The sequence below is a fragment of the Nelusetta ayraudi genome, unplaced genomic scaffold (genome assembly GCF_046127955.1).
Source record: "Nelusetta ayraudi isolate G7.1 ecotype Tasmania unplaced genomic scaffold, CSIRO-AGI_Nayr_v1 ptg000011l, whole genome shotgun sequence".
In the NCBI taxonomy this organism is placed as follows: Eukaryota; Metazoa; Chordata; class Actinopteri; order Tetraodontiformes; family Monacanthidae; genus Nelusetta; species Nelusetta ayraudi.
This window is the reverse complement of record NW_027466061.1, coordinates 15,215,363-15,237,443: the sequence shown is the minus strand read 5'-3', so window position 1 is coordinate 15,237,443 and position 22,081 is coordinate 15,215,363. Positions and strand designations below refer to the sequence as shown.

The window sequence follows — 22,081 nt, the reverse complement described above, 5'->3', positions numbered from 1 at the left end:
GAATTTCATTCAGATGAACTGCGGAGCTGTCCTCGAGTCTGAAATGAGTTGCTGATGCATTTCCAAAACCTTCTCCATATGAGTGTGTCTGAATTTACTCAATTGTTTTAAGTTTCAGTCACTTGACTCTAGTCGGTTGCAGTACACGTGTTTTCACTGATAACTGATTATTAGCTTGAATTTTTATCTTTCTGCCATGTAGGACTCGTAAAGTTATGCAGTCGTAAAAGTTGGAATAATAATGACAAAAAACTATTGAGATAAAAAATATTCTTAAAGCCAAACCGTATAACTTATCAGCATGCCCTTTAAATATCCTTATAAACACTCCCTATATAGAGCTTGCGCAGCCTGGATGGAAGTACAAAGTGTTGATGAAAGACTGGATAATCAGGCTAAAAGCAACACAGACAATAGCCATCATAAATTTTATTTAGAAACATTGATTGTGCTTTTTAAAGACATTTCCTTTAAGATGTGCAGAATGTAATGAATGAAAGTTTGATGATAGAAGATATTAAAAATGGCACAATATCTCTTTTTAGGCGCAATCAACCACGATGATCTTATTATGTAAGTGCGAGAATGCATTACCATAAATTTGAACTTTCCCCGGCCTTCTTTCCTGCCTCCATCTTTCCTGTGGCACACATTCCTGAGGTTTGAGGTGACCTTTGAGTCTCTCGGGTCGCGGCCTCTCAATAAATGAGCTGGATCTGGCTCAGACGGTGACTGATTACTAAGGGAGAAAGCTCCCAGACGGATGTGTCAGTGAAGGTACAGACTGTTGATTTGGTGACAGCTACTGCACCAGTCATCTAAAAGTGTGACCAGAAAAATGTTACGGCACGAGAAAGGAATTTTAAATAAAGAGGTCTCTACAGGTTTTGTTGTAATAACCGCTACAGAGAACGGTATGTTGTATTTATTATTGTAGCACTGCTTTCAGGGAATGGTTTAGTTTTGTTGTCTGGGTTGCTTCCAAGGTGTTCTTATAAGCGTGTTTAAATTGGAGGATTGGCTAACTTTTCATAATGTAGTCTGAATGGTTCGCTCTGTCAATGTTTTATTGAATCCCCCTTTAAATACTGTAGTTTCATGGCTGTGGTTTCACTGGGCATCTGGACTGAAATAATGGTCCAGTTGAAGACTTGAAAGCTGTCTCACCTTGTAAAGCTTACATGGGGAAAAAAAACAACCCTTACTTACCTGTGGAAAGAGATTCAGGTTGCGTTTATCACTGTTTCAGTGTGGTTTTAAAGTGAAATAGATCACATTGAATAAGCTGAAGTCACTTCACCACATTTCTAATGTGACCAAAAACAATAATTATTTAAGTAATGAACTTCCCCAGTAGTTTGCGCAAAGTAAAGCCTCACAGCTCACTGTCAACTTTTAAAGCACTGCCCTCTGTTACTTGTGCAGTAATGGAGCAGAAGATTAGGCCAGTGGTTAAAACACTCAACATGCTCACCATCAGTGTCTTTTACAGGTGTCCCCCTGATTGCTGTCACCAGAAACCTTGGCAAAATTCATACTTAAGTTTTAATGATGTGGGCTGAATTTACCTGGCTAAAGGAATGTTGAGACTCATCTGCCCTACAAAATGTGACTGTAAACGATCTTCTCTCTACACGAGATGCTTGGTGGGATAAATTATTCTATTACTTTTGGGCAATTATATGCATGTAATGTAATTTACAAACCCTTTTGTTAAACTCCGTGTGGGTCGGGGTGGGGGGTTTAATATAAGGCATTTTTTTTATTCTACAGCTGGGACAGCCTGTAGAAGAAGAAGTAATGATAGACAATAGAAGGGAAGGATCTGTTGCTTCACCTTATGCTTGTGAAATGGAAAAATCTACATCTGAACATAAGAATTGACTTCGGATACTTGAATCGTTTTATATTTATACGTTTTTACTTCTTATTTACTTCTACTTCTATAATTAAGTATATTATTTATAGAGATCCAAATAGTCAAGGCTTGCAAAACATTTTTAATTTTTTTTTAACTTTTAACTTTTACTTTTGAAAAGAGGAAAAATGGGTCTGCGCGAACGGATCTGCGCTGCAGTTCTAAGGAGGGTCGCCAAGAAATGAATAGAGCAACACTGCCATCTGGTGTCGGATAACTAATACTACACAGTATAGGCCGACAAGTTTTGGCTAGTTGCATGGTAGAAGCTCGTAAAAGATAACGACCTCTGCCAGTGTCCCTGCTGTTATCACGAAGAATGATGAAGAAAAAAAAACCGCCCCTCTCTCTCACACACACACGCACATGCGCTTAAATCTGTGTACATAAACACATTTAAGCTTCCCGCTTAACGTTGACATAAGTTCAGTGTAGTTTCTTTACAGGCTATTTGTATTGCACAACTGTCTTCACATTCACACTATTTATTTATTCATTCATTCATTCATTTACATTCAATTGAGTGAGTGGAACCAATATTACCACAGAATATGCACTCCTGGTCAGTAGGTGGCGACGCCTTCGTCCCTTTGCCTCTGTGCGAGACGTTGCTGGCCCTCTACGTCAAATTCAATATGGCGGCCCAGCGGTTAGCATGTCTGGGGTTAAACGTCCTGCATTCCACTTTCTGCGCCCCAACGCAGGTACTGAGCTTTCCTATTTTACATGTATTTTACATGTTATGTGTCTTGTATGGCATGGCGATAATAAAGAAACGTGTATTGTACAGCATTAGTTATCGCAGTAACTGGCACTGAGACGTTAGCAAAGCTGCGGCTGCGTGTTAACATGCCCGTCAATGGAACGACTGTAACTCGGCTGTTGCGTTGGTCCCTTTTTTTATTTTTATTTTTTTCTCGTTTTGTTTCGTTTTGTTTTATTTCATTGAGGGGAAGCTGCGTAATTATTGCAAAACAGTAATAGCGCTACTTGTTTAGACTCTCGCCACGGTACTTAGCCTTCCTGGGGGCTTGCATGGAATATTAAAAGCTACACAACAAAAGTGAAACACAGACTGGTTTGCGTCCTCTTCTTTACGTCATTTAGTGATAAATTGAGTATTGTCACGTCAAGCAGGAAATTCAACACCTTCATCAAATCAATAGCGGATTTAATGTAGTTATATTTCATTCTAAAATATGTGTATTAATTGATGCCGCAAAATTATTACAATTTTAAACATTTAATATCCAGTAAAGTATGTGACAAACTAATTTGTCTGGATGTGTGGTTTAAAGGGATTATTAACTCAGTGGGTTGTTGAATAAAAACTTGCTGGGACACTGCAGGCCCTGAGGAGCTGCTTGGGTGCTGTGGAGCAGGTGAGGGGCTACTACGTTGACTGGAGAATGCTGAGGGACGTCAAGAGACGACAGATGGCCTATGAATATGCCGACGAGAGACTCCGGATCAATGCACTGAGAAAAAACACCATCCTACCAAAAGAACTTCAGGTCTTGTGCACTTACCACTTTTAGTTGCTCTTATTGTCAAGTTGAGAGGTTATTTTGGTGACCTTTGAACCAAGGAGATGCTGAATCTTTTCAATCTTGTATTAAAATACAATTATTTTTTCTTCTTTTTTTCAGGAAATAGCAGATAAAGAAATTGCAGCACTGCCCAGGGATAGCTGTCCTGTAAGAATACGCAACAGGTGTGTGTTGACCTCCAGACCTCGGGGAGTGAAGAGGAGGTGGAGATTGAGTCGGATCGTCTTCCGTGACTTAGCCGACCATAACCAGATGTCTGGGATTCTGAGGGCAAGGTGGTGATCGGGGCTCCAATGGACACTGCAGCCACCTTACATTATTAAAAGAAGTTTTCAGATGAGCACCCTCTAACATTCGGTGACATTCATATTTGTTTTGGCCTACTGGTGAATTAAGTAAACAAGTTGACCTGAATGAACTGCCTCTGCTGCAGTGTACAATGTTGATATTATTGAATCTTATCCTCTTGAAATATTGCTGCATATTTTACCGGGTTTTTTGTTGTTGTTGTTGTTGTTTTGTCATGCTAAGAAGATTATGTATCCCTGTGCAGATTAGTCTTGACATGGCTTGTCATTCACTCTGTGAAAAAGAAATGATGGTCATCAGAATCATGGGGAACCGAAATGCCGACCGGACCTGTGTATTTACTGACAAAATTGTGGAATAAATATTGTTGTATATGACAAACTCTTTGTTGTTGTTGTTGTGTGTAGTCACTGACAGAGATGGTAACGAATGCTAAGTGTTGGGGTAGAATATACACTATACTTTAAATTGAATTTGCATTCATGATAATTATTCAATAAGCCCATTTGGTCATTTCCATTGTGTGAACAAGACTGCCTTTTCCTCTCTGCTTTCTGAATATACCTATGGTGGTTTTATATTATGATAGTATATTAGTCTACTCAGCATTTGTACTGTGCAATTATGAGAATAATATCTTTAGTATTCCTATGCTAAATGAGAAAGGACAAAAATATTCCCTTTTATAAGTATTTAAATTTTTTGTTACTACTAGTAGTATTATTAGTAGTAGTAGTAGTATCCGTTTAAAACCGTAATCTACATAGCTGCAGGCAATACGACTGTGCAACCCATTCACAACAACTGCGTACTCGCTGCTGAGCTTGCATAGAGTAGGCTATGAAAACTGTTAAACCGACAACTGTTCATGGAAGAGAGATGTTCATGGGAAATGGATGTGGCAATGAGAAGGAAGAATATTTTGCTGTTAAATTTGAATTATTTTGTCCGCCCAGAATTTTAGGGTTTTTAAAGCACTTCAAAAAATTGACATGAAGTCACATCTAGTGGCACAAGGAGCATCACTATCCTTAGTTGTACTTATTATTTTTATTCGTTTTTGCTTTATTTAATTAATTCCTTTGTAAAAAAAATAAATAAATAAATAAATAAAAATTATAATAATAATAATAATAACAATAAAAATAAAATAAAATAAAAAATCCATCCATCCCGTACTTTGAGAGTTCTGTAAAAAACAATATGTTCATACAATTTAAATATTTAAAAATTCAAACTATGTGAACTCTATTAATAAAAAATAAAAAAAAAAGTAGTGGTAAGTCATAAATGATTGCAGGAGGTGATCTTTTATTTTTCTGAATGAAAGTTGGCAACACTGGGTAACAACAATCAGAAGACTTGATCACCAAAAGACCAGAAAAGATGTAGCAGGAGGATGTGATCAAATTATCCTCACGGTGCACTGTGCAGTACTTGCGTTAATGCAAACGACTTGATTTCGTTTTGTTTCGTTAATAAAGCTTCGCTTGCACGACCGTTCTCCCGCTCCACGCGCCAGTCCAGTAAGTGGCACTGTAGCGTCTTTGCACTGGTTGCTAACCGCCAGTAGACTTATCAGAAGAAGAATAACACCGCAGTGAAAGCGGACGAACTGTAGAGACTGTACCGTGTGACTGTGGGGAGATACGTTTTTAAACGCTTTCTGAATTCGTCCGACAATTGCCTGAAGCTTAAAGATTAAATGGATCTCACATCACAGGTGCAGTTAATATTATTGGGTCATTTTGTAAGGCGTGTGTTGTATTAGCAATACTGTGTCTCTGTGAGTTAGCCAATTTCAAGGAATTATCCAGTTTTATATCACAAACATGTCCAGGGCAGTTTTTTTTTGTTTGTTTGTTTGTTTGTTTTTTTTGCTTTATTTTTCAAACTGTCTTATGCCACTTTAGGAAAAAGTTTCAATTGTCAATTGACTCAAATAAATTGCAACATTTGAAGTGAAGACTCGTGTTTGGCATTGGTAACATCAGCTAGCGAGTTAGCTGGAACATACTGGAACATCTGAGTACCCGCACAATCATTACGTGGTTTCGGGTTTCAATGTTGGAGAATGTTCGGAGTTTCAAATTGTAAAAAGTGCCCAAAAGGAAGAGTGTGGTTCCCGAGAAATGAAATTATTACAAATAAACGTCGCTACCGTCGTGTATAGTGATGAATAATAAATGCTGAGTCAAGACTGAGTTGTGACCTTATTAATTACCTCAGTTGTTCTCAGTGTTCCAACAGGTAATGGATTAATTTCTAACACCGTGTATGTCATACCTTTTTCCTTTTTTTTGTAGAAATACATCAACAACGTTCTGAATAGCACATTTTGCTCCATCTAATGTATGTGTAAAACATTCAGGGGGGGAAATGACTCTGTTTGCTGCCATGTGATTGTCTTTAATAGAGATGGCAGACATGCGGTTCCAGGCCCAAGAGGCTGTTAATGTTGCAATTTAGGACTCACTAATTTGGCTGCGCTGTGTGCAACGCTTATGCATGTCTCAGTATATTGTGATTGGCAGTTGATACTGTTGTACTTGTTGGATACCGTTTTGAAAACAGATAAACCAATTGGAAGCAGATCTGCAGGAGCTGGGGTCACTTGCAGAGAAGGCTGAGAGGACGCGAGTGCGAGAGCTGCTGAAACAGGAGCAGAAAAAAGTGGAGAAGGAGCTTTCAGTTAAGCGACAGCAGAAGGCAGATCAAGCCAGGAGAGAGGCAGACCCGTCTACTGTCTCCAAACCAATATACACAGTCAAGATCACCAACTATGGTATGGTACCATGCACAACACTTAATGTGCATTCAACAACAGGAGACACGTTGACCTTTTTGTTCACACTTTGGCGTCCTTTTCATAGCTTGGGACCAGTCAGAGAAGTTTGTCAAAATATACCTCACACTGAAGGATGTGCACAAAATTCCTTTGGAAAATGTGGAAATCAGCTTTACAGAAGGGTGAGGTTATGACATTGTCTGCTCATTTGTCCTTCCATTATCTATTGTTACAGCTTGGTCTAAACATGTGAATACTAAAAAATTGTATTTATTTTTTTCGGTCCACCTTTCTTGCAGGTCATTTTCTGTCTTGGTAAAGGACTTGGGTGGGAAAAACCACCAAATGGCAGTCCTCAACCTGTTATATCCAATTGATGTAAAGGACAGCTTTAAAAAGGTAGGTTAGCACATGAGCAGTTTCCCATTATCAGGCAAGTAGTAGACTTGCTGGAGTTTGGCGCTATAGCTGAACCCTTGACGGTTAACTCCAGTGAGAACTCACTGTAACTGTTTTTCCTTTCATCAACAGATAAAAAGTGACATGCTCCTGCTCATGTGCAAGAAACAGTCAACAAAGAAGTGGGAGTGCCTTACAAAGGTGGAGAAAAAGTCCAAAGACAAAGAGTAAGTTTTTGCCCAAGTTGGAAAATTTATCAGGACTGGATAATTATGTCGGAAATCAGAATGACAATTGTTGTCAAATATACAGTGTATAAACCCCTATTAATGCACTAAATCCTTCCTCCATATAAAAATGTGTAATCTGTGTGCTGGATCAGGGATGTTAGTGTTGTGATGAGGCACCGTTAAACGCACACAGCATGAAAATAACCATTGGCTGTTTCTATTAAAACGTACTTACTGTTGTTTTGCTGTCCTTAATCAGAAAACCCACTGTGGAAGATAATGCGGAACCCGGCGACGGCCTCATGAACATGCTGAAGAAGATTTACTCAGAAGGAGACGATGAAATGAAGAGAACAATCAACAAAGTTTGGACAGAGTCCCAAGAGAAGAAAGTCCGTGGAGAAGAAACCATGGACTTCTGAAGTGCAGACAGTGGCCCCATTAACATGGTATGACCATGATGAAATGCAATTAGGTTTTTGTTTTGTTTTTGTGTAACATTCTTATAGTCGTGATGGTTCACATCATGACTATAAATGATAAATGTTTAATGCTGCGGGTCGTGTCCTCTTGACCCAGGTGTTAATAAGGCATAAACCTTAGATGTAAACACTGTCCAGCAAGTGGTAACGTTGGCTGTAAAATACATTTTAGGGAAAAAAAAGGATTTCTCCCCTAAAATTAGAAGAAAGCAAATGTCAGAAGTTGGACCAGAACATTGAACTGTTATCATTCCGCCATGAATTGTGGTTTAATTTGTGTGTCTTGCCAAAATAATTCTCATTTTCCTTACAACAGCATAAACAGAGGGCCCCTCTCAGTTGTTCTGAATCTTCATATCAGCATTGTTCTTAGTTATTCCATTCAAGATGTGGCGCAAAGCCACATTGCCATTCCAATGTAATGATTCACTTTTACTGTTCCTGTTGCTCCAAAAATGTTTTTTCCACCTACGGTCTGTTCCTGTACTAATGCACTGTCCAATCCATCCAGGATTTGTGAAAATAACAATGTTGTGTTTTATGACCACAAAAATAAATCTGAAAAGACTTAATTATCCTCTTTGCCCTGTTTTTGTCCAGAAATGAAAATGTCACATTAACATTTATTTGATGTGAAGTCTAGTACTATATGTGCACTTGTGTCATATTATAAAGCCAGCTAATATTGCAACTGTTGGAATTAGCTTTCAATTAAAAATGTGAAATAATCAATTCTAGTTAGCCCAGTTGTCCGAGGTGTTAAAATGTTGACATAGTTTGCACCCGCATCAACATCATTTAAACAACACAGTTTAATTATCCATCATAAATAATCCAGGTCACATTATGCACATGTGAGCGTCACAAATAGTAACTCGGTCTTTTTTTTATTTATTACGGTAAAGCCAAATAATCTGCACAGGGTGCTGAGAAATTTGAGGTTCACCTATCAGACTGGAGCAAGAGTGCGGTTCACTGTTTGGCCACCAGGTGGCAGCTGCGATCGAGGAGTCACACCGGCGTCTCCAGGGGCGTCACATGGTAGAAGCACAACAGAGGATGATGGTATTATAGTTTGATTCTTTGTGTGTGTGTGTGTGTGTGTGTGTGTGTGTGTGTGTGTGTGTGTGTGTGTGTGTGTGTGTGTGTGTGTGGTTTTCAAATTAGTTATTTTTCACATTTGTATTGATAGATAGATAGATAGATAGATATATTTGATTCAATGTGAGTCTCATTCATTCCCCCTCTCTCCCTACATCATGATATCGATTGAGCAAACTGTCTGTCCGGGGCCGGGCTTTTCTCCACCACCAGCGCGCCGCCGCCTCCTTCCTCCAGCCCGCCCCCAGCTCCGTGACGTCAACCTCAGCTATAAAAGCCTGTGAGAGCCGTGCCCAGACACGCCGGATGGAGACAGTCGAGCGACAGGGACAACTCAGTACCTCACCATCAGTCTGACGACTGACGTCCAGAGCTTCAAAAAAGAAGGAATACCCACATTCGTCGGCGGAAAACCCGGCCGTGTTTACGCCGCTTGAGTTGAATGGATAGCGGCTGCTTGACTCAACGCATTTCAATCTCCAGGATGAGCGCGCAGATACTGAAGCCCGTTCCCACGCAGTCGTCCGTCCCGGTGAAAACCAGCAGGAATAAACCGGAGCAGAGCAAATCGGAGCTGGCTCATGTGGTGACGGACTCCAAGACGGGCAGGTCTTACAGCAAAGGGAAGCTGCTGGGAAAGGTACGGACAACATGTCATTCTACGTGATCTTTTTTTTCTTCTTCTTCCTTTTCTTTTATACAATCTTGCGGTGGGTTGATGAGTGGTACCGGCGGCTCTCAGCGGCATTGTCAGTCATTAAAAACCCATCATTTAGCCCGCGACCAGGTGTCACTAATGCAGGGGAATGGGTAACGACCTCGTGGTTGCCAGTTTTGCTGCTCCTCCACCACCTTATGTGCTGCTGCTGGGGCTGGGGCTGGCAGCGTCATCGCCGAATGAATCAGGCGCAAGGTGTGCCAGCCTCGTTCGCGCGCGTGTAACGCACGCACACACACCACTGTCAACACCTCGCGCTCGATATTTGCAATCATCGTCGCAGTTTGTCGTTGTCATTCAATGTAAAAGAAGAGCATCCTCCTCGTGAAGCGCCGCTCACCGGGGCCGCCTCAGCGCATCGAGGCTGTGACTTGTGTGCTGGGGGTATGAATGGAGAGACCGTATCAACATGTTGCTCGTCATCGATACGATGCAGCGGGCATTCTGCCAACACTCTCCCCTTTCCGTTCCCTTTTTCTTTTTTACCCACCCGCCTCCTGCGCTGCTTGCCGCAGCGTTGGAAGAAACGTCTCCGTCAGTTTCACGGTCAATGAATGCAGCAGTTCGGCCTGTCTGCCTCGGTTCCGCCTGCCTCTCCAGTCCAGACCGCATTAAGAAAAAAAATGTGCATTAATTGGTAACATCAAGCGCGGATTGTTAGTGAGTTGTGCGCATATGAGGACTGCACAAGGCTGCCTGCTGCAGAGAGATGCTAGTGTTTGCCCTCATAATTAAATCTATGCCGTGGTGCCCTGCAGTCTGCTGATGTCCTCTAACTGCGATACCGTCTGGCCTTTTTTTTATGATTTAGAAACGCTTACTTCTCTGCCAGCGTGAGTGATGTGCAATCATTGATTTCTCTGCCCCCTGCTCCACCCTCCCCCGTGGTATTTATGGCTATTGCAGGTTTTCAACCTGCTGCGTTTGTTAACAATCATTCTTTTTGTATGCCTGCCCCGCTCCCTTCCCAGGGTGGCTTTGCTCGGTGCTACGAGATGACAGACCTGTCCAACAACAAAATGTACGCTGTGAAGGTGATCCCACAGAGCCGAGTGTCCAAACCGCACCAGAGGGATAAGGTACTTCATCATCTTTGTTGACATCCCTGCTGTATTTTCGCAGTCAATTCAGTGTGTCGATTGTTGTTGGTTGTTTTGTTTTTTTTTAAAGATGGAAATGCGTACGCAAATAAACAGCTTTTTAAATTTCATTACAGATCACAAACGAGATCGAGCTGCACAAAACGCTCTCGCACAAGCACGTCGTGAAATTTTCTCATCACTTTGAAGACCAAGAAAACATATACATTTTCCTGGAGCTCTGCAGTCGGAAGGTGAGAGAGCCTTAGGTCTGAACAGTTCTTTGTTTAAAAAGAACATTTGGGATTTGGATTTCCCATAATTGCAAATTAACCTTTTAAAGGAATGGCGCTTCGTCATCATGGAGTGTCCCAGACAGCCGCCTGGGGAAAAATGGCTGCATTCGATCTAATATGTGCAGCATGGCAACGTCCCCCTGACCGATGAAGGCTAACATTTTATTCATTGCTACGTCTCCGCAGTCTCTGGCACACATTTGGAAAGCCCGGCACACGCTCACCGAACCCGAGGTTAGATATTACCTCAGGCAGATCATCTCGGGCCTCAAGTACCTCCACAGCAGAGGGATCCTGCACAGAGACCTCAAACTAGGTACGTGGCCGAAACGTGGGACTGGACACACAAATCGCACGCAAGCACGACAGGAATTCGCTGGGACTTTTGTGGCAGGCGTGCACTATGCGTGGAATGCTGACGGGACAAATGTCTTTTTTGTCTCTTTCAGGCAACTTCTTTGTCAACGAGAACATGGAGCTGCGGTTGGGAGACTTCGGCCTGGCTGCCAAACTGGAGACAGTCGAACAGAGGAAAAAGTACGACTTCTTTCTCTCGTCTTTTCTTCACACAAGATGAAACGCGGCTTGGCTGAATCCCACCCCCCCACCCCCCCCCCCCCCACCCCCCCCCTGCGACCTGATGCATTTAGATACTGACACTTAAGATATACATTCTTTAATATTTGATTCTCAAACTTTAAGGCCAAACAGGGGCACCAGAGAACCTAAACCTTAACTTTATTTTAGCCTTATGTAACGCCCGCTGGCCCACTGATCGGTTCCACTGCACAGACCTCCTCCCACCAACTTCCTGCAGTAAGCACCTCACTAAACCGGTTTCCAAGTGGCAGTTGAATGCAGCGCCCCAAGCAAAGTTTCAGTACCTGTATGACACCTTGCTGTGGAATACAGAGGAATGCACGGCTGGGGGAAAAAAAAAGTGTCAGCCACTTCTGCCTTGTTTGCATAATGCATCAGGAGAGCAGGAAATCTGTCTGCGTCATTTCAAAATGTTAAATCTCACCATTTTCTCACGATGTATTTTCAGAACAATCTGCGGCACTCCAAATTATTTGGCCCCAGAGGTCCTCAACCGGCAGGGCCACGGCACAGAGTCTGACGTTTGGTCCCTCGGATGCGTCATGTAAGTGACATGTCCAGCCATGTGTGTAAAATCATGTTTGAAATTTGTGGAATGCAGAGATGCGAGTTTCCGAATGATCTCGGCCACTTTGTCACGTCTGCCTGGACGTTGTGACAAAGTCAAATCCTTCTGAGCTTTAGAGTCATTTTTTTTTTTTGTGCTTCTGGTTTTTCTCTGGTAGGTACACGTTGATGTGTGGAAATCCACCTTTTGAGACTCTGGACCTGAAAGAGACGTATAAGTGCATAAAGGAAGTCCGTTACCATTTGCCGTCAACGCTTTCCCCGGCTGCACAGAAACTCATCTCAGGAATCCTGCAGAAGAACCCCAGTGACAGACTCACCCTGGATCAAATCCTCAACCACGAGTTCTTCACCAAGGTACGTAGAAGTGTTATTTGCTCTCCTGACTTTAAACACGCTTGCCTCACGACAAATACCCGTATTCCCCGGAATGAGCAGTGTGTGGTCCTGTGCATCATACATCATCTCATCCTCCTTTTTTTTCTTATTTTCCCTACTTCCTCTAGGGTTTCACCCCTGACAGGCTTCCCCCAAGCAGCTGCCTAATGGTGCCAGAGCTCCATCCCCCTAGTCCTGCCAAGAAATTCTTCACCAAAATGGCCAAGAGCCTCTTTGGCAAAAAGAAATCAAAGGGTAAGCCGCAACAGCACAACCGTCAGGTGGCCTTGTAGTCCATCACTTCTCCTCTTGTTAAGTTCACCTCGAGGTATATTTAGTTTGTCTCCATTTATTTAATTTGCAGTTGAGAAAATCCCGTGTGAAGAGAAAGAGGACAAAGACATTTCCAAGCTGGTGTCGGGCATCGTCAAATGCTCCATAAACCGGCAGATCAGCTACAAGACAGTCGGACCCAACGAGGTGGGTCCCGTTTGTTTTTGCATCTGCTTTGAAAAGCTGTTCTTGTTTACCGCTGATGTAAAAGACGGCGTGGGAGAGACGTCGCATGCGTGAGGCTAATTAAGTCCCACGAGTGGTCCACAAGTCTGCACGCTGACGGACGAAGACCTCTGCTGGGTCTGACGTCGCTCTGTCCAGCAGCTTCTTTTTGCTGCCTGTTCATTTTAAATGGCGGCGCAACGCTGTAAACTACGCTGCATGTGGAGACCGGGCTCACAAATGCCTTATTGTGAGGGTGGGCTTCGTTAGAGTGTCATTGCAAAAGCCGCCCTTTAAAAGGCAGCTGAGACCCAGCAGTGGGGCGCAGCCATATTGTTTCAAAAGGCTGGATTATGGCTTTAGTTGCATGAAGGATCCATTTTAAGAGATTATGAATTCCTTTTTCCTTGCCCTTTTTTTCCTACCAATATTGCGCTGTAACATATTTCAATGTGTCAGTATTGTTCTTCAGCAAGAGCGGAACAGTAAAACTAAAAATGCTGCAAGTGAAAAAAGAAAAAAGCTGATGTGGTTAATACATGAGGAAAAACGTCACATTTGACCTGGTTTTTAAAAGACCTTCTCCTTTTCTAACCTCAGCCTGATGTATCTGGTTTTTGAAAAATCATGAGCTGAGCTGAGACTAAATGTCACAGCAGCAGGAAGCTCAGTTGGCCAATCCCTAATCAGAGTGGCTTACTTTCTATTTATAGAGCCCAATAGGAACCACACTGTTTGCTCTTTTGGTGTGAATGTGAATCTTTGCTCCGTAATGAGCCTCTGCTGACAAACCAGACGTGTTTTTTTTTTTTTTTAAATATATTATTTCACTATTTAAAAAAAAAAAAAAAAAGTCAAATTGTCAGTAGATTTAACAAACAGCTCTTTGCTGACTTGATATAAGAAACTGCACCTCGAGCTCTTGCGACACATCACTACTGTTGAAACAACCACTGCTACTGAAAATACTTTCACCGTGGTCGTGTACTGGTGAAATGCACAAGACGGAAACTTTTAAAACCACTGAAGCAACAAAGGCACGCGCTCATAATAAACATAGCCTCAAAAGGCAATTGATGACAAGGGTTTTTTTTTTCCACTCCATAAACTAAGAAAGTTTTTAAAATGTCACACGCACTTCCCTTCTTGTCTCTTTTCAACTTGCACTCCCCCTTTTCAAGTTTATTAAATCTAACTTCTTTTGTTGTCGTCCAGGTTCCGTCTCCCACTGCTCCACAGGTCAGCTCAGCCCCTCTGGAACAAACTCCTGCCGAGGAGGAGTCGAGGAAATCCATCTCGCGCTCCTTTAAGGGCACCATGGCGAGCAGCACCGAACGTAAGACACCGAGACCTCTCTCTCTCTTTCGCTCTTTTTTTTTTTTCCCTCTCTCCTTTCAGTTTCTCTCATGTCTCCGTATGATCTATGTCTGACACTCTCCACCTGGTTTCTCCAGCATGTGACGACGTCCTGAGCCCTGCAGCTGTTGCGGACTCAGCTGTGAAAGTGCTCAACAGCTGCCTCACAAACATGCCTGCAGGTAGGTCGCACACTCTGCTCTTGGTTTGAAATGGTGCATAGAATAAAATACAGCTTCTTTTCCAAATGAATTCTGCATCAAATTAAATAACTCTTCAGCTAGCCACGGGCATGTTTTCCATTAGATTTGCTTCTTTATTTTTGTTTTTGAGTTTCTTGCCTTGCTTCCTCCTCCATGAATGACAATTGTGTTTTCTCCTCCAGCCACCAGAAACCCTCCCTCGCTGTCCCAACCCCAGTCTTTCCTGTGGGTGACAAAATGGGTGGACTACTCCAACAAATACGGCTTTGGCTACCAGCTCTCGAACCAAAGCATCGGTGTGCTCTTCAACGAGGGAACACATCTCAGCCTTTGCAACAACCGCAAGTAAGTGCAGCGGAGTGTTTACCAAAGGTGTCATGTAAACATTTACATTGTGCTGTTATCTTGCCCACTTTCAGCCAAGTAAATGATGAGCTCCAGAACGGCCTTGGGTACGGAGTTGCTCATTAACGTGCTTTTCTCTTGTTCTTTCGTCCAAACAGCACGGTCCACTACTGCTTGACCAACAACAAACACTTCACTTTCCCTGCCAACTCCCTACCTGAGCAGCTTCACGGCCAGAAAGAGATCGTAGAACTCATGGCCAACTACATGGAGCAGAACCTTATGGAGGTATGAGCAAGTTCATGCAGGAAGATCTGCAGCAGTTCGAGTTGGGTGATTGGACTACTTTTAAAAAAAATATATACAAGTTGATATGTTGATTTTTGCACCTCAGGGTGGTGATCTGCTATGCGAGGAGCACGTCACTGGTCCTCCTCCTCTGCTGCTCCAGTGGGTCAAGACCGAACATGCCCTCGTCATGCTCTTCAACAACGGCACTCTGCAGGTGTGGAGAAATTCCCGAATTTCCTCATTGAAATGCTTCACCGAAACAAGGCGTGCGAAAAAAACAAAAACAAAAAACAAGTTGAACGTTTCAGTAACGCCCGCATCCTTTCCCTCCCTCTCCTCCTCCTCCTCCTCCTCTGCCTCCAGGTGAACTTCTACACAGACCACACCAAGATCATCCTGTGCAAGTCATCCGACGACTCCTACCTGCTCACCTACATCAGCCGCGAGCGGGTCTCATACACGTACCTCCTCAGCATGCTGACCGACATGGGCTGCACCTCGGAGCTCCGACACCGGCTGCGGTACATCGTCCAGCTCCTGCAACACCACGCCGACGCCTGAGAGCGCAGTGCGGCGACCTGACTGGGCAACACCTCTCCCTGGGCGGCCTGGCTGCTTGATGGAAGTCTGCTTGAAAGAGAAGAAAAGTCTCTAGACAGGACTTGCGAGTGTTCAGGTGATGATCAATGCGATTGACCGTGATGAACATCAAGCAGTCAGGGAAGTTGCCCAGAGCAGCAGCTGCCTCAAGGGTTTGTGCCTATCCAGCTTATGCCTCGGAGGTATCCATGTGGAAGGTACTGATACCTAGGGTGGTGGGGGGGTGGGGGGGAGACCTCTTCATAGCCTGAAATGACAAATTCCTCTACTGGCAGTTGCCAAAATGAATGCCCAAACTTCCCTCGTTTATTTGAAACCACTGCATTTGTTTGTTTGGTTTTCCCCCAAAGTCACCGACCAATGCTGCAGCGCTTGCCTTCCTGTGATTGCCAATTATTCAGGCATTGTTTCTAAAAGGCATCTTAACACCTTAACTTGCAGTGAAACACTGGAAGTCTAGCAGTCGGAATGCTTTTTAGGCTCTGTCTCTTTTTTTCTTCCTTCTTTTTCTTTCTTTCTTTCCAAAAGTGTGATAGGAGCTAGTGATCTACAGCGTTGGCTTGCACTGAAACTACGATTTTTACAGTCCAGCAGTGGTGCTCTGAGAAGAATGGTGGTTTTTATCACAGAGAAAGAGAGAGACCCTCCTACCCTCAGTTGGTTTCTGGCCTCTTTGGACAGCGCACACATTCATTTTTTTTTTCTTTTTCTCTTCATTTATCTTGGAGACAGCCACAGGATCACACCACGATCTTGACCTTACGTGCACAAATAACATTCCTGGCCTTATCTAATGACAGTAATGTGAAGGTTTAATGGCTGTCTCTGCTAATGCATCACCTTATTGTCATTTTCTTCCCTTTTTTATTTTGCTAAAAGTCACTGGCGTAGTACACAGCAGACTGAAGGGGCTTTGGGAGAAACACAAGTTTGCACTTTTTGTCTTTTTTTTCTCGAACTCAAATATTTTACGCCCACATCTTGTTTTTTTTTATTCGTTTTTAACTAGATACCAAAAGGCATTTTTTTCCCTCTGTTGTTTTTTTGTTTTGTTTTTTAAGAAGCTTCAGTTTTATAATTCACATGCAGTCGGTGAGCCTGTGTGCAAGCGGGTGCCACACACATGTGCTGTTAAACAAACTGGTGGTTGAAGAATGAGGGTGGGGAGGGGCTATAAAAGTGCCTTTCTGAGGGATTCCTGTATAGTGCAATAACAACCCTTCATGAATGTCAAGCTGGATACAGAGTCGAGCTGGGATTTGTTTTTCTTTTTTTGGCAGGTGGGATTTACTTTTGCACTTTGAGCCAAGTTTAAAAGTAAGTCCAATAGCACTACACTCACTACCTGGTATAAGCTTTTAGAACAACAGGTATCATAGGTATAAATATATATATTCCAGTAATATCTATGATGGAAAAACAATTGTACTCTGTTGTACTGTACTGTAATTCTTATATCAGTCCACATTGCTCCTTTTTTTTTTTTTTTCCTTTTCGACCTCCCCAGAGTAGTATCCTTAAAAACTGTGACATGGAATGCAAGTATTACATACATGTAATTTCAAAAAAACCCAACATTGTGAAAGCCATCTGCCAATTGAGAGGAGTCTTTATTTTCTCGGCACATAATGTCCTGTCTATTTATACTTTTTTATTTATACATGCTTTATTTATTGTTGTGGAAACGTTGTTGTCCTGACGAGCAAACGTTCAGTTCTGATCACCTTTTGTATGTAATATTTTTTTTTTGGGAGGGGGGGACAAAAATAAAGTTTATTAAAAATGAAATGTTTCATTTGGATGTCAGTTCTTTGCCATTTTTTTTTTTTCATTCTTTAATGAAGAAACAAAGTCGGTGCTACATCTACACAGTGTTGTTGCACTAAGTAGGTTTAGCTGTATAAAATGTTTCTCAAGCTCAAGGAACCAACCACGGCATCCTTGGCATGCCTCAGATCTTTTGATCCGGAATGCCATGGTCGTGCAGTCTGAAAGCGGTTCACGTACCTTTTTTAATTTGTCACTGTGGAGGATTTGGTTAATTTATTGGTCGGTTTTTAGGAACATTTTGAGTGTGTTATCCTTCTGAGACGAGCCACAATGTACACATTGCATTTGCATTTCAATTTAATTTTACCTTTATCTGAAACTTTTTTCATTCTATATATCAAAGGGTGTAACGTGCACTAAAAGCAATTTCCTTTTTTGGGGGGGAATTGAAAAACAAAGCATGCAGGTTGGTCTACTGCATTCATCACCATGGTAACCATTGTGTGGCAGTGTCATCAGGTTTCGGCTTTCTCGGCTGAGTTGCAAACCAGCTCTACTGCTCTGTTCTGAACCCAACCAGCTTCTCATTCTTGTCGCATTAAGCAAAGCCATTCCTCAAGTTCTCAGAGGTTGACACAACAGCAGATTCACTGACCTCACATTTTCAGTTTCAACTGTGTGCTCATAAAAACTCCACCTAGTGAGTTTCCCATGTCGATAGAAAAATGTAGGAGTGGCGAAAGACACTCACACTGTTCCAACTGGTTATGTTACCTGTGTAAGAAATGGGCCACATTCCATCTGTTGTGATGTTCCTGAACCATTTGGTTTGTTTCTTTTTTGCGCTATTAGTATGAGCAAACTGAGGAAATTGAACATGAAATTGTGAAAAGAAAGTGTGTGAGTGTGTGTGTACAATTCCAGAATTCAAGTTAACAGAAAGAAAAATATTAACTAAATTTATGTTTTGATGTTTTTGTAACTTGAAACACAATGAGAGAGCGAGAGAGCCTGGCCTGCTGCCATTCTCTCAGCTGTTTTTTATTCCTTTTTTCCCAAGAAGCAGCAGCACTCCCTTCCACCGTGAACAGAGCTGATTGAGCAATGAGAGCAAAAGCAGCCTTGTTAGAGGCTTGTTCAGTGCTGTGTGTGAGTGTGTTTGTGAGTTGACGCAAAAGAAAAGAAGTCTGCACTGACGGGACTGACTTGGCAACTCCTCTATGCTGGAAGGAGGGGAAAGAAAGAAAGGAGAGAGAGAGAGAGAGAGATAGACAAGTGTCATCAAACTTCCGTCCTGATTAGAAGCTGCAAACTGGGGCAGCAGCAACCACCATAAGGCAGCTTGTTGGCCAAAATGTGCTGATTTCACCTCTTTAGTTTTGGAATGAGGTGCTCACCCTTCTCTGCCAGTTGTTTTTAAGTTATAATTAGTATCTGCAGGTTTTTTTTTCCTATGTCCCATGGTACATGTTTATGCCTTTTTAGCATGTTGGAAAGAATCCTATTCCGGACCACAGGCACATTTTTATTGTGTCGTTATTATGTAATCGCACATTGTCTACTTGAACTTGTCACAAATTTGTTTAATTTGAAAGCTTGCACTGGCCTTGTTTAAATGCAGTGGTCCAACTGGTTCGTTAATTTCTTTACAGTCCAGAGATGAACTCTAGCATGAATGAGCATACTTTAGTCAGCAGACCAAGAAAATGCCTTTGTGATTTGCCAAAGTTTGTTCAGAACCTGCGTCATTCTGTGTCAGGGTACCAATATAGGTTACACCTAGGGATATGGGTCAGCTGTCAAACACATTAAAACAAGGTCCACTTTTTAGGATGTGAGACCAACAACTGTGGACATGTGACCTCGGATTTCAGCTCTTTGTAGAAATAACCTGCTGTCCAGCTTTAAAGTATTAGAAAGTTGTGACATAATCAGTGGCACAAATATCCCTCAAACTGCCTCAGCCTGCTGATGTAATCCAACCCAATCATATTCCCTTTACCACACTCTTACATTTGGTTAAGCCACATCTGCTTTCAATGCTTAACGAAAATCCAAGTGAAGGAACTACTGAGTTGTATCAACAACAACAAGAACTAGGAATGGAAAGTAGATTCCACAACAGAATACGCCAGTGGGCATTTTGTGTTGTGTATCTGTGATTAAAGCGCTAGTCTGCTTTTGAAATATGTGAAATATGTCATAATGACAGCTTGGACTGACTTGTGATGAATTACAACACTGTAGATATTGGATGTTGCTTCAAAGATGATAATAATAATAATATTGCAACCAAAGATGTGAAACAAAACTCCAACTGCTTTCTTCAACATACATATTATAGTTTTGTTTGTTTATTGTTTTCATTATATGCCAATAGTGACCTTGAAATCTTACACATAAGACCTTTAAGTTTAAATTTGGATTTGCGTAAAATTGTAACGTGTTCCCTCTGATTACTGGTGATCCTATTCACATAAGAGAGTGTGTCCGGTGCTGGCATCTGTTGATGTTGTCAAAGAGCAAAGAGGATATAAGAGGATATTCAAAGAAATTCGCCTCAAAGCTCTTTCATGGTACAAATGGTTGACAGCTCGACTTTGTAATGATGCTTGTGTCCAAATAAACTAACTGTAAACACTCACCAAATCATAGTTAAAGCTTGAGATTCCTTGACAATAGTCAAACTGAACACTCCCTCACTTCTGCAGCTGTGCGGCAAACCTGCTGTATCTGGATGGCAGGCGGCCAGCCACCCCCTCTGATAAAAGTGCTTTCTCAGCTCTTTTGGCAACATGATCCTCCTGCTTTTATTTTTCGCATTACAGCGGCTGCCAAAAGTTCACAACGTTGATCATCAAAGTTAACAGGTTACTCAATTAACGACTCATGAAAAAATTAATTTCCATCTCCGGAGGCTATAAGTGGTCACTCTGCCAGTTGGGTGGGAATGTGAAGCTTTCCGTGGGGACAAAAAAAAAACTCAGAGGGACATGTCAGAACGTGTTCGCTTGGTGACATTCCCAAAGATTCCGAAGTCACTCATTATTTCTTATTTTTACATCCTGGCTATTTCGTCCGTGCTCCTCAATCAATGAATTTTGGTTTGCTCTCAAGAGATATAATTGAAGGCCTTAGCGATAGCTTTTGTGGGCAGCTGCTTGAGCTTGTGTGTTTTCCTACAGTACGTGCGGTCGTGTGTGTGCGTGTCTACGCTGCTCGCACAGTTGAAAAAGTTGCAAAGAGAATATCATAAAGGATCGGAAGTGCTTCTGTGAGGATTTGCCCTGGCATTATTTTGCCAGGGAGAAATCATTTGTTGCCGCCGGAGCCTGTATTGTTAGAGGAAGAGAACATGAGGCCAAGCCGAGTGGGTGGGATGGAAAAGCAGTAAGAGCAGGGAAGTCTCTTCCCCGCTCGATGTTGGCAGATGGAGTTTTCTTTGGCTGAGTTGGCTGCGGCTGCTCCCTCACGAAGGACCCTGCCACTGATGTCACATTCCTGCCTGTAAAGGCTGGGAAGCAGAGCATTACACACCGCCGTGCACGTCACAAGCCAGTCCTCCAGGAAACGAGTGTTTCCCTTTTTTTATGATTTCTCCCTCTGTTTCCCATTAGGAAGCCCAAAAAGGAATGTCACTCTATTGCTGCCAGACGGAAATTTTCCCTCCACGTTTCAGTGAATCAGCGAACCACCTCGTCAAAAAAGGAAAGGACCCTGCGCCGGAGCAGAACCTAATCCCTCGATACTTAACAGTGGCTTGCTGTAACACTATAAGCTTTTTGTGTAGTTGACAGTTTGTTTAAAGTTGGTTCTTTACGTTTTTGATGTTTTTAATTGTGCCTGTGTGACACTGAGAATTTATTTACATATTCTGATAAGCAAATTACTAGAAGTGATGTTTAATGTTTAATAAAGTCTGATCCACACTCCACAGTTCCACAGTCAGTGCTAAAGAAAACATTTTAATGACAATAATTTTGGTACTGTGAGTAAAAATGTAATGTAAAGTAATAAAATATATTAGCAAAAGCATCTGAATTTAATAAATCCTAAAACTATGTGAATGTGAGTGTGAATGGTTGTTTGTCTCTATGTGGCGCCAGTTAATCTATGTGGGGATAAACTGGCAACTTGTCCAGGGTGTCACCCTGCCTTCGCCCTATGACAGCTGGGATAGGTTTTAGCAGACCCCTGTGACCCTGAGCTCAGGAATAAGCAGGTATTGAAAATGGATGGATGGATGGATGGATGGATGGATAAAGCTAACAATGACTATGTTTAAATTTGTCCCAGCCGCTTATTTAACTATGGTTCAAGTATGAATCACGGAGATGCTCATATCCAGAACGAACATCTAAAGTATGATAACAACCAGCACTTAAAAATACTTTGAAGTCCTATTTGCGTTTAACACATTTTCAATAGATATTGTCCTCACTTATATGTTCTAGTGTGGGTGAGCCTAACCATATTAAGATATTAAACGTGGAGTTTGGCAAGCGATTGGTTTGGGTTGTTTGTCTAGTTAATTTCACGCAGTGCTGCCTTCTTTTTCCCAGTTCAAAGTATTGGTGGAGGCAACGCGTGACATGCCTGCCCT

General features: G+C 42.2%; 3 protein-coding genes across 3 annotated transcripts in view; all 3 read left to right on the top strand.

Annotated features, from left to right (window-relative positions):
• The window catches only part of cacybp (calcyclin binding protein), a 187,685-nt gene extending 179,437 nt beyond the window's left edge, over positions 1-8,248 (top strand). Inside the window, exons 2-7 of the mRNA XM_076021365.1 lie at positions 5,434-5,500; positions 6,352-6,562; positions 6,651-6,747; positions 6,865-6,964; positions 7,097-7,191; positions 7,454-8,248. Coding sequence (XP_075877480.1) covers positions 5,483-5,500; positions 6,352-6,562; positions 6,651-6,747; positions 6,865-6,964; positions 7,097-7,191; positions 7,454-7,616 — 684 coding nt within the window. The 5' untranslated portion in view covers positions 5,434-5,482 and the 3' untranslated portion in view covers positions 7,617-8,248. The remainder of the gene's footprint in view (positions 1-5,433; positions 5,501-6,351; positions 6,563-6,650; positions 6,748-6,864; positions 6,965-7,096; positions 7,192-7,453) is intronic.
• mrps14 (mitochondrial ribosomal protein S14) lies at positions 2,500-4,163 on the top strand. The gene is made up of 3 exons (XM_076021341.1): positions 2,500-2,622; positions 3,268-3,432; positions 3,568-4,163. Exons 1-3 carry the CDS (start codon positions 2,554-2,556, stop codon positions 3,748-3,750), a joined length of 417 nt encoding a protein of 138 aa, XP_075877456.1. The 5' UTR covers positions 2,500-2,553; the 3' UTR covers positions 3,751-4,163.
• An 818-nt stretch (positions 8,249-9,066) lies between the features above and the next one.
• Positions 9,067-17,496, top strand: plk3 (polo-like kinase 3 (Drosophila)). The gene is made up of 15 exons (XM_076021361.1): positions 9,067-9,417; positions 10,467-10,574; positions 10,712-10,828; positions 11,057-11,186; positions 11,320-11,407; positions 11,919-12,014; positions 12,196-12,394; positions 12,544-12,670; positions 12,780-12,895; positions 14,129-14,249; positions 14,368-14,451; positions 14,655-14,817; positions 14,976-15,105; positions 15,212-15,322; positions 15,472-17,496. Exons 1-15 carry the CDS (start codon positions 9,220-9,222, stop codon positions 15,667-15,669), a joined length of 1,986 nt encoding a protein of 661 aa, XP_075877476.1. The 5' UTR covers positions 9,067-9,219; the 3' UTR covers positions 15,670-17,496.
• The last annotated feature ends 4,585 nt before the right edge of the window (positions 17,497-22,081 follow it).